This window comes from Columba livia, chromosome 3 (genome assembly GCF_036013475.1).
Source record: "Columba livia isolate bColLiv1 breed racing homer chromosome 3, bColLiv1.pat.W.v2, whole genome shotgun sequence".
NCBI lineage: Eukaryota > Metazoa > Chordata > Aves > Columbiformes > Columbidae > Columba > Columba livia.
The window spans coordinates 110,706,109-110,724,590 of NC_088604.1; the positions used below are offsets into that span (position 1 = coordinate 110,706,109).

The 18,482-nt window shown below is 45.0% G+C and overlaps 1 protein-coding gene across 4 annotated transcripts in view; it reads left to right on the forward strand.

The window, feature by feature from the left end:
• Positions 1 to 18,482, forward strand: part of ARHGEF33 (Rho guanine nucleotide exchange factor 33) — a 38,108-nt gene continuing 19,626 nt past the window's right edge. For 2 of the 4 annotated variants that reach the window (XM_021296217.2, XM_065059062.1), the window contains exons 1-3: positions 1 to 216; positions 938 to 1,074; positions 13,451 to 13,500. In XM_021296217.2, coding sequence (XP_021151892.2) covers positions 981 to 1,074; positions 13,451 to 13,500 — 144 coding nt within the window. In that variant the 5' untranslated portion in view covers positions 1 to 216; positions 938 to 980. Of the gene's footprint in view, positions 217 to 937; positions 1,075 to 2,833; positions 4,356 to 8,940; positions 9,097 to 13,450; positions 13,501 to 18,482 lie in introns of those variants that run through there. The other 2 variants (XM_065059063.1, XM_065059064.1) reach the window with 2 other exon arrangements.

Sequence of the window (18,482 nt, forward strand, 5' to 3'; positions counted from 1 at the left end):
ACTTCCGCCTGGCAAACATGGCGACAGCGAGTTTTTCGCCGGCTGCCTCGCTCTCCTCACACGCTGCCCCGCGGACGGGACTGAGGGATTCTCTGTAAAGAATCGCACACTCAAGAGCCACACTGATAGTTGTGTGCGGTTTCAAGCTGCTGTGCATTTGAATATATAGTTGAATTTCAGTGGTAACAGTGACAGCGGTTGTTTCTTTCTCTGCAGGTGCTGTGAATTTTCAAGTGTCTTTCATATTACCAACTAAAGACAAGTATGATAAGAAAACCTTGCTAGGTGCTGATTTCTTTTGCAAAACGGTGTGTGGGCGTGGAGGAAATCTGTACCTTTTTCAGGTTGAGGGTCACGTAAGTGACCTTGGACATAGTGATCAGGGAATGATCAAGTTTTCTATTCTTGGAGAATTAAGGACAGGGTTCAGCAGAACTGCTACCTTGGACTTCCAAAGAGCAGACTTGGGCCTGTTCAGGAGGCTGGTTGGCAGAGACCCTTGGGAGGCAGTCCTGAGGGGCAAAGGAGTCCAGGAAGGTTGGTTTCTCTTCAAGAAGGTAATCTTAGAGTCGCAGGAGCAGGCTGTCCCTGTGTGCCAAAAGAAGAAGACCAGCCTGGCTGAACAGAGAGCTTTGGCTGGAAATCAGGAATAAAAAGAGAATTTATGACCTTTGGAAGAAGTGGAAGGCAACTTAGGAGGACTACATGGATGCCATGAAGTTATGCTGGGAGAAAATTAGAAGAGTCAAAGCCCAACTAGAGCTGATCTGGCTACTGCTGTAAAAGGGTACAAAAATATTTCTATAAATACATGAGCAACAAAATATGATAGTAGACTCAAAGGCAGCAATCTGAAAGGATATTGTAATGAAAGGAAATAATACTGTAAGCATAAACATTAATAATTTATTTTTATCCTTTGTCTCATTAAATGCAGATGAATGGTACTGGAGGGCTAGAACATCCTCCAGGGGCAGTTTATGAAGACGAGTTCAAAGGTGACATGTTTCATGGGGCTGGAACCTACACATTTCCAAATGGAGCAAAGTACATTGGACCATTCATTGAAAACAAGTATGTTTGACATGGAAGAATTGTGTAGTCTTTTCTACTATTTTTCATTTCATAAGCTGTGAAGTCCAAAAAAAATTCACACAGCATGGGAGCAGGTTTCTTTTGCTACCAGTGAAACCTGCACTTGGTATCTGAGACTGCTGATCCCAGTTGTATTAACGTATAAGGTCAGTCAGAAGTCTGTGGTTCATTCCCTGCCAGAAGTTTCCACCCACTTTTTGTCACCAGATCTCTGAGCTCAGCCAGAGTTCAGAGAAACAGAACAGTTCAGCCCCCTTTCAGAGCTGCTGTTTCAAGCTGTCTGCCTACAGTTGCGTGCAGAAATACAGTGCTGATTTGCTCGAATAATTTGTAAAGTTTGTGTTTACCTAATTTGAGGTAAAGTACAAATTTCAGAGAAATGGGAAAATGTGGAAGTTTATTTTCATCACTCAGGATAAAATATTTTACTCCCACTTATATAAATATCAGCTGAGTTAATTTCTTTTGAATAAGGGTGTGTGTTTCCAATTGCTAGGATACCATCTTCTCCTAAAACAAGAAGTCAATACCCACTTCATAATCCAAACGAGATTTAATGATAAAACTGTAAAAAATGACATAAGAACATTCATGTTTATTCTCCTTAAATTGCATCTCTGTCAAATTTGCAAGGTACAATTTAGGTTTATTTCTTTTTAAGTACCTCCCCAGTCCAGTACCTGAAATAAATCTAAAATTTATGTTAGTTAATATGTGGTCTTTCAAAAGGAAAAAAACCTCTGTCTTACCCTGCTGACCAAAAATAATAGGCACAAGAGTACTAGAATGATGAGCAATTCTATTTTGAAATTATCAGACACCAAATTAAATATATGTTACCGATACAAAATGGAAACCTATGTGACAAACTCAATGTTTAGGGGAAAATTAAAGGCATTTATTTCAATGCTTTACAACAAATTAAGTTACGCTTCTGTTACAGTGGCATGTTCAAAGCTGCTACATAGCTTCTGGTTTTTGTTATATTAAATGACAGACATGAATTCTGCATGAAGTCTAAACCTGTGACTACTCATCACTTTAGTGAGGGCATTTAGCAGCAGATCACCTATGTAGCTTTACAGGCATTTTCTCTCAAAAATGTCAGGGTGCTGCCTTCACTCTCTTGTGAAAATATAGCCCATTGCAAAGGGGCCAGTGTGGTGCTTATCACTAGTCACTAGTCTGTAGAGAAAACCAGCTCGCTCTGATTTGACCTCATGATTTCAACTGACTAAAATGCTGATGCACAGAAGCTTTTGCAAACATGGTGTTCATATGCCGATGTATACTCTAAGCCAGGTGTTGTACAGTGGGGTCAGGGCAAAGAGCAAGTGCAACTGTCACTTGGTAGTGACTCCTCACAGATCAAGCCCATAAACCCCAGGCTCTGACACCAGACTGCTCCAGGACAGACCTCTGCCATGCTCCAAAGATGCTTTTCTCTGGGAAGGAAGTAGACGGGAGAGTGCACAGGGGAGACTGCTCACTGCCATTGTCCCATCAGAAAGTCTAATGCAATGAAAAATTTATATTTTTGTTTGCATTTGGTCATCAAAGGTATCTGCACTCTGAATCGAAATACTTTGCCATACAAAGCAGAAAAACTGATTCATAGCTAAAAACAAACAAAGATGACATAACATACCAGTGGTGTCAGGAAAAAATGCATGTTGAGTCTGCTTGCCACATATTTAATGGCGTTTTAGTAAATACCTGTCCTTGTCTCCATTTGCAGATGCAATGTACAAATGCTGTTTCTTCAGATGTGCCTTCAAATACTCAGCTCATTTTGCTAGGATTTGGAAAAATCTTGGACTCTCTGGTTTCTTATAAAAATGAGAAAAACAGCTCATTGTCAGCAAACTGAAACATACTGGGCCATCTGAAACAATGCAGCTCACGGATCACCTGGCAATATAAGGCCTTTCAGTTCTTTTTCTTAAAAGTGTCTGTAGGAAAATCTCTATTTGAAATGTTTTGTTTGTGGATTTGTGAAAGCTGTTTGTTGAACTCACAGATATCTTTGACTCACCAAATATGCACTTTGCAACAAACTCCTTCAGAATTATCATTTAATTTTGTTTAATTTTGTTGTGTTTTGCTCCTGAAACAGCCAGCTCCACAAAAAGAAATCCAGTGTCCTCTGTCCGTAGTCCTTGACTTCAGAAGTAGCAGCATCTTCCACAGAGCTTCTATTAATCTATGAGCTTGTCCTTCCAGCTTCTTTGTTAGAACTCCACATCACCACATTTATCAGTGCTGCACAGCAATTATACTGATTTAGTACTGATTTAGGCTGTGCAGTTTTACATTTCAGGTTTTCTGCCTGAAGGATGTCTTTGAAGCAGATCTTTGTCTTTCAGGGAGAAACTAGTCTGCCTTTTGTTATTGTTCCTCCACCTTTATGTCTCCCTGCTCTTACACTTTGGAGTAATTTACTGGACTGGCTCAAACCTTTTCCTGACACCCCTGGCCTTAGTAAGCTGCATTCTCCCCATGCTTTCTTGTCACCCTCTGGAGCAAAAAGCTTTGCAGGACCTTAGGAGAAGAAACAGAAGAGGTGTGGAGAGCTGCTGCCTCGCACTCTCCCACCTCCCTCCAAACCCTGTTTATTTTCGCTCAGAGGAAATTCTTCATGATCTAACAAGCAACAGAAAATACACAAGTGCTGGAGGTTGCTGCTTCTCTGCCCTGGCTACTTTGGCAACTTTGCTTTTGGCCCCTGAGTGAAAGAAGGGGAACCCTCTTGGCGCTGGCATTCCTAGTGAGGCCATGTGGTAGGAGACTGGGGGATGTCAGGGAAATAAGGGGAGGAGCTGGTCCCATCTCCCTGTCCCCAACTGCAACCTGCCTCTCTTGGGTGCCACAGGAGGTATATAAGAGCCTCACAGTTTGGCAAAGTAGCAGAGACCACATCAGTTCTCAGCACACGGCCCCCTCTACTGTCACTTCACAAGGATTCTCACCCTCCCTGCAGCAGCATGCATTTCTAATTAAAAAGGAAAAATAGTCTGTATCATCTTCTTCCAAGCACACAGTCCTGATTTTTTGCATGGAGATGCAAGGATGTGACCTGAAGATTACATAATTTGAAGGCATTTGTTATGCTTGCATTTCACATCAGTGATTAGCATGTGACAGTCCCATCCTGGGAAACGTCAAGCCACTATTGCGCTCCTCTCTCTCTCCTTTCTTGTACACTGCTAATTCCCAATTCCGACAACCACCAGTCCTGGAGGATCTTCAACTAGCCTGGGGTAAGTTTGAAATGTACTCGACATAGGATGAAGGCTGGGATTAATAACACCATTTTTCATATTACTGGAAAAAGCTAGAGCTGTAGCTATTTAATGTTGCATGTGCAGCACATAAAGTGGTATTTAAAGTATTTTGCATCTTCAGTGCCCAGAGTTATTTTCAGTTAATTTCTTCTAAGATTGTGTGTGGAGATCTAGCTTCTTAGAGTGCTGGAGAAGCCTGTGAGGTTGCATTTATCATATGGTCTCTGAAATAACAGGTTAAAAAGACCTTTTTTGCTCTTAACATTTAAGAGCTAAATTGAGGTCTCACGCTGAATTGAAGTATCTGAATGACAACAGCGTTAGAGTTAGCTGGAGACAAAGCATGAGAGTGCTGATTTTTTTTCTCTCTTTAGAGGACTGGGTGTTTTTTGTCCAAGCAGGTTTTTAAAAAGAAGACAGCAATCTCAGTTGGCAGGATGGAAACCATCACCAGGAAGACCCCAAGCATTTATTTAGGAAAACTGTGGATATTTAACAACTGAAACAGCAAAAATGCATAGAGAGTCCCCTACACTGTTACCTGTGTCATTATTTCAGAAGCAGAATGGGAAAGAAAGCTACATAGTAACTGTTGTCCATCAAGGCTGGGCTGTAAATGCTTTGCTAAACTTTGTTTGCATGCTGGTAGTCAGGGTATTCAGTTGGTCTTTTTAATAAGCAATCCTGTGCACAGCTGATTGTTTCTCCAAGGTGTGCCGTTCCATGTTGGGGGAGCACAGGAAGGTTGAGGACAGTCACATGAATGCAGTGCAGGCTGAGGGATCTGTCTCCCCTCCCTCCCCAACACACAGCTTCATGCAGGAATCCCATTCCTGTGCTGCCTTGGTGGTACCTTGCTCTGGTCTTTGACTCTGTGCCTGGGGCATAGCTAAAGAAGGCAACCCACTGGGACCTCGTCATCCACCCATCCATCCATCCACACTTTCTCCCTTGGGGATCTCATGGGAAGTGGGTATTGGCTCAGCCTCTGTTAACTTTCATACGCTGCCTGCTTTGCTCTGGGGGGGCTGCAGGACCAGCCACTCATGCAAGGCACCAGGCCAATATTCTCTGCTGGACACCAGTGGCCAGAATCACTGCAATCTCTAATGGCAGAGGTGGCACTCAGCTTTGGTTCTTAGGCTGGGCAGATTTAGCTGTTGGACAGAAGATAGAGACAAAAAGGGCAAATGCTTCCTTTTGCCATGATGGAGGGATCTGGTGGCTTTTAACACCCTGAAACTGTTCCCTGGGCTTTGCTCCAGAGCTGTCATTCTGGCTTGATGAGAGCTGCAGGAGAATAAATGACTTTTAATGTTCAGCTCTGAAGAGACAAGCATGTCTTTGCAAAGGGGTCATGGGCTTGAGTTGCAGTCCAGGATGGTCTGCTTATGGCTTCATATGACTAGGTGTTGAGCCTGGCCAGTGGGGAGGAACAATGACATCTCTTTGTCAATAACGAAACTACCATGTGGGCTGGCATATCAGGCAAACCTTGGATTTGCAGTGGCTGGAGGCCTGACAGTGGTTTAGGAAAGCAGCCTCTCAAAGAGCCTGCCCTCCCTGCTAAAGTGCACATGTATTCATGTGTGTGCATACGGGAAGGCATTCAGGGTGTGGGTCTTGCTCAGGACTGAGTAAAAAAAGGTTAAGCTTTTAGCTGTCTGAAGGGGACTATAAAACAGATGGAGTCCAGGTTTGTCCCAGAGGTACAGAGTGAAAGGCAATGAACACAGGCTGCAACAAAGGCAAACCCTGAGTGGATGTGTGGAAAAATATTCTTCCCCAGGGTATTGGAGGACCCAGAGAGGCTGCACAAACTTCATTGTGGGAAATACTGAGACTTGCACTGGACACAGCCCTGAGGAACTTAATCTAGTTTGGAGTTAGCCTTGATTTGAGCATAAAGTTGGACTAGACCCATACAAGGGTTTCTACTCACATAGGCTGCTGTGAACTTTTTGCTTGTTTGCTGCCAGCAGAGGCAGGATTTGACCAAGCAGCCCACATCCAGGGTCTTAGGGCCAAATGTGAGTCCTGTTTTCCAATCCCTGTTTACACCTTTCAGGAGCAAGCCAGACACTGTTCAGCCACCTCAGGCTGACTGAAACCCTTGTCCCTGGTGAGGACAGTGTTAACAGCTTCCCCATCCAGCAGCCAAGGGAAACAGAGGACAAGCATTTGCTCCAAACCATGGTGAGGTGTATGTTTTGTTTATTTTAGTGATAAGGAAGGACTGGCTAGTTCTGCTCAATTGCAGCAGTTCAGAAGAACCAGGGTCAGGCAGGCAATGTTATATATTCACGGACTCCAGCAGTGACCCTTAAATGCTGGAAAGTAGCCAGTGTAATGCAATTATTTAATGTAACAAAGAATCAAGGGGTGACTCAGGAAATTGAAGGCAGCAGCTAGAGGACACAAGAAAGACAGTTACTCTGGTAAAACAGGGAAGACTGTCTAGACTCAACCAACATCAACCTACTTTGCAGAGCTCCTGGCAGTGCCTGGAGCAGGAGGGGATGGGGGCATCCCTGGTGTCCCAGTTTCAAAGCCTCACTCCTGAGCTCTGCAGAGACGGTGCTTGAACATTGCCCTTGTCTGCATGAGTGTGCTGTGGAAGCTCCTCAGTTAAATCTCCATGCCATACAGGTATTGAGTTCCTAGAAGGAAAAATTACTTCTGATACCAGGAACCCACAGCATTTTTACAACCCAGGAGGTAAGACACAAAGCCAAAGGACTCCCTTCTAGGCCTATGTGGCCCTGAGTTGAAAGCACATGAGAACGGGAGATAGGTTATGGAGCAATGACACCTCATCATACGAGCCCTTCTTCTACATCTATTACCTCTCTCATTAAAACAACATGTAGGTTATTTTTCTCCATATCAGACAAACCTCTTTCTTTGTACTGGACCCAAGATGTTTCATGTCACCATCTGTAGCACAGCAGAGGAGAGAAGGCCCTCCTGTGAGCTTCTCCTTGCAAACAGCTTCTCCTTGTGACAGCTGCATGTTTCCATGTGTTAGTGGAAAGGAGCAACAGATGCTCTTTGTGTTGCATCCTTCATTCTGAATCACAGTCTGTGAGACTGGTGGCATAGCATTGGTGATGTGCTGGGCAGGGGGACCTGCTGAAGTGTGACCTAGGCAGAGACACAAGCATTTTGAAGTCTCAGATGCCTGGGAGGAGCTGGTCTAAGAGTGGAAGTAGAGAGCACTTGGTGAAAATTAATTACTCTTCAATTCTGGCTTTTCCTTGCCTTGGATACCTGCCATTGCAACATGTTCATACAGTGTTTCCTCATGCGTTACAGTCTCCTGACTTCCTCATTTAATGCTCTGCAGCAGCATGGGTTAGAGATTCTCATTTTTGCATGCTCCCACAATAAATGTTCTTGGTACCAGCAGGGTATGGTCACCCTGACTTGCAAAAGCCAGGGTATGAATTGTCATTGGAGATTTAGGAATTCCCAGAATAATTCGGCAAGTGGATAGTAAAATTATAACATCTTTAAGATGGGCTATGCAGTTAGTCTGGCATAGGAGGAGAGGCTGAGGGAGCTGGGTGTTGTTCAGTTTGGGGAAGTCTGGGATGGTCCTACAGTTGGGTTTCTCTGAACCACCATAGCCCTCCTGGCAGAGCTCTATGCCATAATCATACTGGCCCCTCCAACCCCAGCAGCAAAGCTAACAATAACTCACATCAGCCTTGGGCATATCTATGTCAAACAGGAATGGAGGTGGGAGGTTATTCTAGACTCCTAAATCACATCTAGTTTCCTAGTAAGGTTGGACAAAAGCAGACTTGAATTAAACCCTGGGGAGAGGAAGTGTGGATGTGAACCGGTGCCCATGCTGATAAGAGAAGCTTAAGCTTCCATTTTTATGGGGCCCTTCCTAAATCATTAGGCAAGCATTATCTTAAGACTGTTCCCAAAGTCCTAACCCCATTACTGGACTGACAAGATGCTTTACCAAGGGAGTGACTTGGGCATGGCATCATGCTCTGTTGGCCCTGGTTTCCAGAGAGTCTGCAGCTCTACACATCGAGGTGCCTTGCAGCACTCCTGTACTTCCAAAAGTCAGGGAGACAACTGACAGAGAAAGCATGCATGGCAGTACTAGTGCCTCCAAAACTGCCAGCAACATTGTGAAGGCAATAGCTCTGTGACCCAAATACCAGTTTGGAGGACAATCTGGGTGATTAGCTGCATAGCAAAAAGCTGGTTCTTTGATGCAGAGCACCCATACAAGATATTCATGTTCCATTCGAAATACATCTCATTTGGCTTCTGTGTTCAAGCAAGAAACATCTTGCTGAGCAAATAGTCTCTATGGGATTACATAGTACCTCTTAATCACCCACCCACATAAGGACAAAAGGCCTTGGGCTGGGAGGGAAGTGTTTGTACCAGCACCCATTCTGCTTGTAGAGGCACTGTGAACCCAAACAAACCTTTAGGATGCCTCATTCCTTCTCAAATCCCCCCTTCTCCCTCTGTTTTCTGAACTTTGAGCATATCCACTCAATAAACCATTTCTGCATGTTTCTGCACTCAGGGTTCAGACCAGCTGACCCCATCACAGGGCTCATATGTGGGCAGCTCTAAGCCATGGGATGTTCCCAGTGACCAGCCAGAACCCTTCAGAGTGAGGACAGGAGTCCCTGCAAGGACGCACACCCTATAGCAGCCATGGACTCAAACAGACAAGAAGGTAAAGCATCCTCTTATTTAACTTCTTGATAGTATGAAAGACAGTGAGGAAGAAACTTGCTCTAATATGACCTGTCTGTTGGCAGCCACCAGCCAGCTGAGAGCACCTCTTAGCCACAGCGGCTGTGGGCAAATGTTCCCTTCTACTTTCACAGAAAAAACTGGGGTTTGAGGTTTTTACCTCTTTTTTAGAAACACCTCACTCTTTCCTATGGAAAATAATCCTGCAGCATACATTATATCCAACATGGGAAGTTGTTCCCCTCTCTTGACTCAGACCCACGTCTGCCTTGGGATGTACAGAGACTTCTGTCAAAAACTACGTCTTGCATAAGGGCACTGTGATGAGGATCTGCTTGTCTCCCCCAAGTTTTGTTGCAAGCGGTTCTTGTTCATATCAGTGCAACAGCACAGACTTCTGTACCAGTCCCAGTCTTGCAAGCACCAAGATGTATTCCAGGCCACACTGCTTTCCTACAACCAGTCCTGCTACAGTCAGCAGCACTTCTAGAAAGTCTGCAAAGCTCAGGGGTTTTAGGTCCAGGGTTTTAGTGGTTATCAACTTCAGATATTCTTCTTGCAGAGAAATGGTGTACTGGCTTTTCACCCCAAACCCCTTGCATCATTGTGCTTTGCCGTGCCACCTCAGAGGTGACGGTGTCCATATACTGAGGATCTCTTGAACCTATGAGGAGCAGGGGGAGCAGCTTTAGGAGTGCCCAGAGCTGTCAGCTCAGGAGAGACTTTGGACCTTCTCTTTCCCTCTTAAAAGGTGCTTGGTGTTGCCAACATTCATTCATGGCATACGTGATGGAAGAGTTAATTTCTCTATTATTCTAATTTGACTAAATTAGGTCTGTGTACCTAGGCCCCTGCACTACAGCAGGCTGAAAAGGAAATTAACTCAGGGATTTTTTTCCAATTAATTGGTATGGCCCCATGGGCTGCAGATGTTCACTGCAGAAATTGGGAGATAACCACAAAGCCCATTACTTCCCACAGTGCAGCTGTGAGTAGCCTCCTCTGCTCCATCTCTTAGCAATGCCTTTATAGAATTGTTCTGGGTTTTGTCTGGGTACATGCAGAGAGTGCTTCTGCTCATGCTCATGGGAAAGGTGGGAGGTAAAAATCACAGTAGCAGGGATCCTCTTCCCTCCTCTGGTCTTGCTCAGGTCTGGTTCCTTGCTTTGTGTGTGTCCAAAGACATTACAGACTGATTCATATCCAAACCCAAATGGGAGATTCCTGCAGATTTGTGCAGGGTCAAGCCCTCTGCTATACATCAGATTGAAAAATGTCCAAAGAAAATATGAGAATAAACCATGGTTCTCCTTGCTGTGCTGCACTTCTACCTGACAACTCTATAGTCCTTTACAAAGCTCAACACTCAGTACGTCCACCACTTTGCAAAAACAGCATCTCCCTGTCTTCCCAGCATCTGGTTTGTATTGTGCTATTAATTAAGAAACATGTTCTCTTGCCCTTTTTAGGTCAGTCATTCCATTCCACACTAAGAGTCCAGCAGTAACTTTTATACCAGAACAGACAGAGAATCATAAAATTATTTGGGTTGGAAGGGACCTTCAATATCATCTAGTCCAACTCCCCTGCTATGGGCAGCGACACCCTCCACTAGATTATGTTGCTCAAAGCCCCATCCAACCTGGCCTTGAATGCTTCCAGGGATGGGTCATCCACAACTTCTCTGGGCAGCCTGTTCCAGTGCCTTACCATCCTCATAGTGAAGAATTTCTTCCTTATATCTGATCTAAATCTGCTGTCTTTCAAATTAAAGCCATTGCTCTTTTTCCTGTCACCACATGTCCTTGTAAAAAGCCCCTCTCCAGGTCCCTCTGGATGGAATCCCATCCCTCCAGCATGTCAGCCACACCACTTAGCTTGGTGTCATCAGCAAAATTGCTGAGGTGCACTCGGTTCCACTGTCCATCTCACTGACAAAGTCATTAAACAGTGCTGATCCCCATACTGACCCCTGAGGAACACCACTTGTCATTGGTCTCCACTGGGACATCGAGCTGTTGACTGCAACTCTTTGATTGTGACCATTCAGCCAATTCCTTATCCACTGAGCGGTCCATCTGTCAAACCCATGTCTCTTCATTTTAGAGACAAGGATGTTGTGTGAGCCAGTGTCAAATGCTTTGCACAAGTACAGGTAGATGACATCAGTTGCTCTTCCCTTATCCACCAGCACTGTAGCCCCATCATGGAAAGCCACCAAATTTGTCAGGCACACTTTTCCCTCAGTGAAATCATGCTGTCTTTCACCAGTGACACCCTTATTTTCCATGTGCCTTTGCATAGTTTTCAGGAGGATCTGTTCCATGATCTTGTTGGGCACAGAGATGAGAGTGACTGGCCTGTAGTTCCCCGAGTCTTCCTTTTTTGCCTTTTTAAAAATGGGGGTTATATTTCCCCTTTTCTAGTCAGTGGGAACTTCACTAGACTGCCATGATATCTTGAATATGATGGATAGTGGATAGCAATTTCATCTGCCTGATGTACCTCAGTTTTCTTGATTCAGGAGGATCACAGTACCCACTGGCTGCCTTCTCAAGCCTTAACTGCAGGCATCCTGAGAAAGCTTCATCACTCACTACAACCCAAAAGTTCTAGTTCATGGAGTTGCAGAGAAAATCCTTAAAAAGACTCAGAAAAGCCAAAGCTGAAAATGAAAACAACCTGTCATTTAAAAGATGAAACCTGGGACTTGGAGTGAGCTGACTGATCAGTTTTGACCCCAAACAGCTGGCAGTTTGAGGTCGTAGTTACTTCTCCCAATCAGCCTGCTGCCCCTTGTTTTCCCCAGGAGGAATCCTGAGGAATATTTCAGTGTCTGACCCTTTTACCCAACCCCATGGCTCTGAGACTGCCCAGCATGGGGAGAAAATGGCACATGGGCAGAGAAGGGTAAGCAGCCTCTCCTCCTCTGCCTCTCACTTCTGCGACTCACTGGGGAATTTGCTCACATTCCTCTGAATCAGGACAAATCCTTGAGACCAGAACAGGGCCAATTCATAGGTGCCCTTGGCAGTAACCCATATTCCCCCTCAGGGGTAAAGAAATCAGAACATAGCTGTGCCTTGGAAATCTCTCATTTCCAGGCTTCAGCTTCCCACTTCATGTACTAGCTGGCTGTGTAGAGTTCTCCCTCCATGCTTGTCAAGCCTCTGCAGGACTGAATTTCTGTGGTCTTAAAGGCCTAGGTGGGTAAGGCTCTGAGTACCTGCAGCCAGAATGGAAAGAGGGAGCTTAGCTGCCCCTAGAATTGGGCATGGGGTCACTGGTCATGTCTGTGACTGACAGCAGAAATGGGTGAAGAAAATTCTTGGAGGGAACAGAAAACCCAAACCCACCTCATGAAGTGACATTGCCAAGGGGAGGCAATCCAGATGACAAAGTGGGTGGCACGGTGTTTTCCAGGAGTGAAGGCAGGCCAGCCTTCACATCACAGGGAGACCAACATAGGGAATAACGTGGGAACCAATGGCCGTTGGACTGCAATTTCCGCAAAGTGCAATGGCAGCACAACCAGTGATAATTTCTGTTGGATAATTAAAGGTTTCTGTACAGTAGAGGCAACATCAGAAGAGGAAATAATAAATATAGACTTTTTGGTTTCAATCAAGGACCCATTAATGCTTAGAGGTAATGTCTCTGCAGTGTCCAAAACACTTCTGCAAAATAGATATAAGCTCCTCCATGAGCTAAGTCTGTTTCAGAAATGTTAAGCCTGGCTCCGTTGTACAAGATCAGGTGTGATTACAATGCCGCAAAACCCTAGAAATATAAAACTGATGAAAGACCCATTTTTTTGGTGTTACAAAAGACATGATTAATGCTGGGAATGCACTGTGACAAAATATAACTTAGGGCTTAAAATATACAGATCAGATTAGCCTTTTGTGGAGATAATAGAAATATGTACGTGTGTATGGTAGATGGTAAAATTCACAATTCCAGAAGAGAGATGAATTAGTAATGCTTTAGGGGAAAAACTATGTTACTTAAAGCTGGCACACAGAACAGAATTTCTCTGGAAGGAATTTAGTCCTTATTGCACATACAAGGTTTCTCACCTCTTCACATGGATCAGCTTTGGACAGACACAGGCAGCAAGTGAGGTGAATTTAACATCTGATTTAGGTGAGACATTCCTGTTTTATAATTGCAGTTTATTTTACAAATGATACAGTGTTCATACCTCCTAAAGTGAGACCTGAGTCCTTTAAAACTGATTTGTACCTCAAGAGGGATTTCCAACCCTCTGTTCCAGATATTTATAGAAACTGTAATAAGTCATTTTAATTGACTGAAATTCTTTATTCCCACAGGAGAGACAGAAAGTGTGCCTGTGAGTACCCCTGCAACACAGATTTCCCAGGTAAAGATAAGCAAAATGCCTTAAGTAACTCCAGAGTTTAAATAGCTATTAATATATAAACAGTAGTTTAAAAGCTAAATTAAGTAGAAGGAAAAATGTAGGCACTTACCAGGAACATGGCAACTAAAATGTGCACACTGCATGAAAAAATGTCATACATATCACATCTTGGGCCTCATCTTAAAAGACATGTCACTAAAATTTCTCTGCTCACAATCAGTTGTGTTCAGACAGGTGATTTGTGAGCTCAGCTAATTAACTAGCTGGCATCATTAGCATCAACTAGAGAATGTCAGTTCACTGGGCTGGAGGGAGATTTAATGGCTGAGCTCTGATGAGCTTTCAGCAAACCTGATGAACTGTCCCAGGAGCAAGGACGTGTTGATTGACACAGGGCAGAATTGTCTTCCCCAGCAGGGTCCAAGTCTCCTGGAGGGCTCTGGGTTATCCCGGCAGCCTAACAGCTCCTTGGACCATGGGTTGTTCTTCTGGCCTGATAATCCAGAGCAGCTGGAATGGCCAGAGTGCTGAGTCTTGCTGCATGTCTCTGTCTGGCTCCCCAGGCAGGAGCTTGGAAACCCTGGCTTTGAGCCCACATTGGCCCAAGGTGATCAGGACTTTCAGAGCTCTGTAGCACTCTTTGAGTTGACATCCTTGCTGCAATTATCCACCAGGGATGCAACAAGATTGTCTGTACCACAGTCCAAGGACCATCCTTCCTGTAAGATGTCATTTCAGTGTTTCCACAGAGATGTTTCTTACGCATTTCCAATCAGCAGGAAATGCAACAGAGTTTTGATCTCTTTAAACCTTGGTCTGGTTCAATATGGAACCATACTCTGAAGGAGAAACATATCCCTGAACTGGAAACCCTGACTATTTGAGAGCTACCTTGCAACACTGATGCCCATAATTGCTTGTAAGCGCACCATGGCAAACGGAGAAGATATTACTTTCCATTAACCAGTCAGTGCTTATCTTGTCTTGTCCCCATTTCCCATCCAGACATATCCTAGCAGAAGCTGTGGACTAGATTGCTGAAGAACCCAGCCCAGTGGATCCAACATGCATGGAAAGCTAAATGCACTGTTGGGACAGTGTGCTGGGAGCACCACGCACACATGTTGCATCCCAGAAAACCACAGCCGAGATGTGGATACCCTAATGAATCCTTTAAATTAAAGTTACCAGCTGGCTGTCCTCTTCTGCTTCAGTGAGGGCCCTACAGACCCCCCACTTAGCAAAAATGACAGCACAGATGTGAAACAAGAGCCGATAATTGCTTGCAGCCCCCTTTAAGTATCTATCTCCATCCTTCTCTTCTGTCCTCATCCTGCTGCTCTGCCTTTATTCCTGCCATCTGTGCCTAGGAATATAAATACTGGATATACTCCTAGGGCCAGGTTCTCTACCACTGTAAATCAGCACAAGTCTGCTTCTTTCCTGCTGTGTGGCATTGCAAGCCTTCCTAACGTTTGGCTGTAGAAGTGCTGCCCTTAAACATGGGAGTTTGTAGCTGTGCTAGAAATCAGTTGTTCTGTGGTAAAAGTATGCATCATGCAGCTCAAAAAGATCAGATTCAGGTTTAGTGGCAAGTGCTGGACTTTGTGACAGACCAGTTTCAGGCAGCCCTGTTTTGCATGACAAAGTTTATTTGCTTCTTCAGATCAGCCACATGAGAATACGTGCAAAGTAATGGACAGTAGATAAGCTGGAGAAAGTAACACAGCACTTCTTTGTGGCCACAGAAGGTTTTGCTCTTTTCTAGGATTTATTTATAAGAGCAGAATTCTTCCTGTGCAGTATTTCTTCATCACGAGTCTGTTTTCTGTTACTGGTTTCGACAGGCTTCAGCTCAGTGTCCCGAGAGCAGGGCCTGTTCTGGTGTAAGTACCTTAAGCAGCTGCCAAGGGCAGTAGATGCAAATAGCTAACTCTTTGGAGACACAGAGCCCTGGACAGCCTGGCTAGTGCCTGGGGACATACATGGGGACACAGCTACTCATGGAAGCAAGGGTTCCTTCTCATCCAGTAGCAGCCATGGCAGTAAACTCGTCTCACCAAGGCTCTTCCCTCTGCTTTCCATCCCAGCCCTTCCTTCCATAAGCCATCCATGTGTCCTGGCCACGACCATCTTCCTGGGCTGCCTCAAAGTCGGAACAAAGCTTTAGGTTGCAGGGCTCAAATTCCTGGGACCCACTGAGAGAGGACAGGGAGGCTTTGCAGTTTTGCTGCTTCTGGTCCTGGAAGCAGCATCAGTCCTGTCCACCCTTTGGGGACAGTACAGAAGATGAGAAAATAGTGAATAGCTCAGTGAAGGTGATTTCACAGGTCTTATATATATATATATATTTATTTATTTAAACAGCTCAACTTGTGCAAAGTAAAGTCAAAACCAGGCTGAGAAACGCTCCTTTTATGTCTTCTGATCTCACCCTTCTCCTCCCCTGTAGCCACCATTACTTTCTCTATGTGGTCACAGTTCCCCCCTCCATGCTGGGAAACACTTGCTCCCCTCTTCAGGCAGACTTTGAGAGAGAGTTCTTATTCCCATTGGTCTGGAAGACAAAAGAGAGTCACAAGTGACTGCTTCTCAGTGTCCTGTTAATTAGTCGTGAAAAGAGGGGAAGAGAATCTTTCATTTTCCCATGGGCAGCTACCCACAGAGCACATTGCAGTTACTTGGTCTTGTTAGAGATTTTACTTGCATGGTTTTTCGACACAGAGCTGAAAAACATCAGGGCAGCAGGTAAAATGGGAGCCACGGCCCCCAAGAAAGACAGATGCATGGTGCTGGTTTCCTCATTGCATTGCTTTGTTGGGTTTGAGGGCCACACTCCAAAGGCAGGTGGAGGCTGAAATGTATATATACCTCATACTAAATTATTTAGATGCCTTAAAGGTTTTTTTTGAACAGGTCTTGGACAGGTTCTAAGGACTATCTGTGATCATGCAGATTCATTTATCCTCTAGGCATTAGGTAGTTCAACTTCAGTTGTCAGGTGTGTTACTCTTCAACTGTATTTATTCCCATGAATCCGTGAGCCAGGGCAACATATAACAGTTAAACTTTTGCCAGGTTTCCATGGTAGTATAAAATCTGTCTCTTTTGGTATGTGTTGCACTTCAGAAACTTTAGAAATACTGAATCAGTTTGACTTTCCAGGGGTTCACAAATCTGTGAAATGTCTCTCCGCTTCTGTAGGCATAATCACTTGGGCAAGATGTAAGCATGAGCTGATGTTTCAATGGCTTCCATTTATTGTAACAGCCCATGGGATTTAAAGGATGGTTTTCTACAGCCTGTTGTTAGAAATGAGCTCAAATTAAACCAAGCACTAAACTGTGCTTAGCAGTATTTCAAAGATAATGTGTTGTTCCTGTACCACTCCACTCAATTTTGGATCAAACTTGCATTCAATGTCACAAGGCTGTTTTTGTTCCTTCCTATGCTTGGAGCACAGAGGGCAGCAGAGAAGGGAGTTCTAGGGGGTTCAGCACTTCAGGTCCAGCCACAGAAGCCCTGGCTTGATGTGGCTGATTGGTGTTGCTGGCTGCTTTCATCCACCAAGCAGCAACAAAGGGAAATGAGAGTGTAAGATGCATTTCAGTGTCTGAAATAGCCACTGCAAACTGCATGGGGCAGAGGAAGGATGTACCAGGCAGGACACACCCAAGCTGGAGCCTGGAGCCCTGGGAAGGATACACAACAAAAACAAGCTAGCAATGTGACTCCAAAAGAAGAGATTGGCCATCAGTGAACCCCAAAATAACAAGTTGCTGTCTGCTTTTAGATGCAGAGGATATTTCAGTCCAGACCCTAGTCCAAATCTTTCTTTCGGCTCCCTGAACTCTGCTTTCGCAGAGCATTTCAGTGCACATGGACACCAAAGTCTCTGCAGTGGTCCCTTTTTGCTGGCATCTAGCAGTTTTTGACTCTGAAACCTTTAGATCAACAATGACTAATGATTCCCATCCCTGTGCCCTTCACAAAGGATCTGTCTAGTTTACCTCTTTCTGGAAGCATCCAAGGAGGATACGGCCAGGCTTGTTGGCGGAAACATTTCATTTGGGGCTTTTTCTCCCCAGACGTGGTTATCCCCAGGGCCAGCTTCCAGACTGCACCACTGCTAGCAAGACTTGAGGCTGTGACATATCCATCCTGAAGCAGATCTCTAAAATGGATAGCACAGGGTAGTCTAGGGTAGAATAGAGTAGCATATTTCAGTTGAAGGGACAGATGTAATGAATCACCTGTTTTCACTTGGAGGAAAATGCTTTGGCAATGTCAGCTCAGTGTGAAAGTGTGGCAAGCACCTGTGAGCAAGGATGGGAATATTAACATTTTGCACAGGTGCAGTACTTTATATCCCACTACTTCTCCAGGCATGGATGTTAGCATGTCTGATGATGCTAAGACCATCTGGCTCACCCCCTCTAGGCTGAGATATCAGAAATAGTATGGTCATTGCCTCCCCTAGCAGCCATGGCTCCAAGCAGCCCCTCTAACTCTTCAGGCTACACTCAGAGGTCACAGGGTGATAATTCCTGTGACATAGGAGTGTCATAGGAAGGTGTCTGCTGCAGTGAGGAAGGGTGGGTGAAGGGGTTGAATCAGGGGGTCTGGAGCTCCAGCTGGCTTGGAGAGTCAGGGTTGACTGCCTGAGGAGGGAAGATGTCCTCAGCCTCCTGGTCCCCTCTGCCCTGTCACAGCTCCTGTCAGTCCCGCTCCTCCTGCCCAGGCAGCCCTGGGAACCTGTGTCCAGCCAGACCAGACCGGGGACTGCGGGGTAGGCACTTGGGTAGAAGTGGGGGTGTCAGACAGATGTCCTCTGTAAAGACCCTGCCAGTCTTGATCAGAGGAGGATGGTGCATGCCATTGCCCTGAGGTATCGGAAGCCATCTCTGCTCCATTTACAGGACTCAAGCGCCTGAGTTCCCCGGGGTGGCTGTCCTCTTACCATCAGTGCTCCAGTTTTGGAC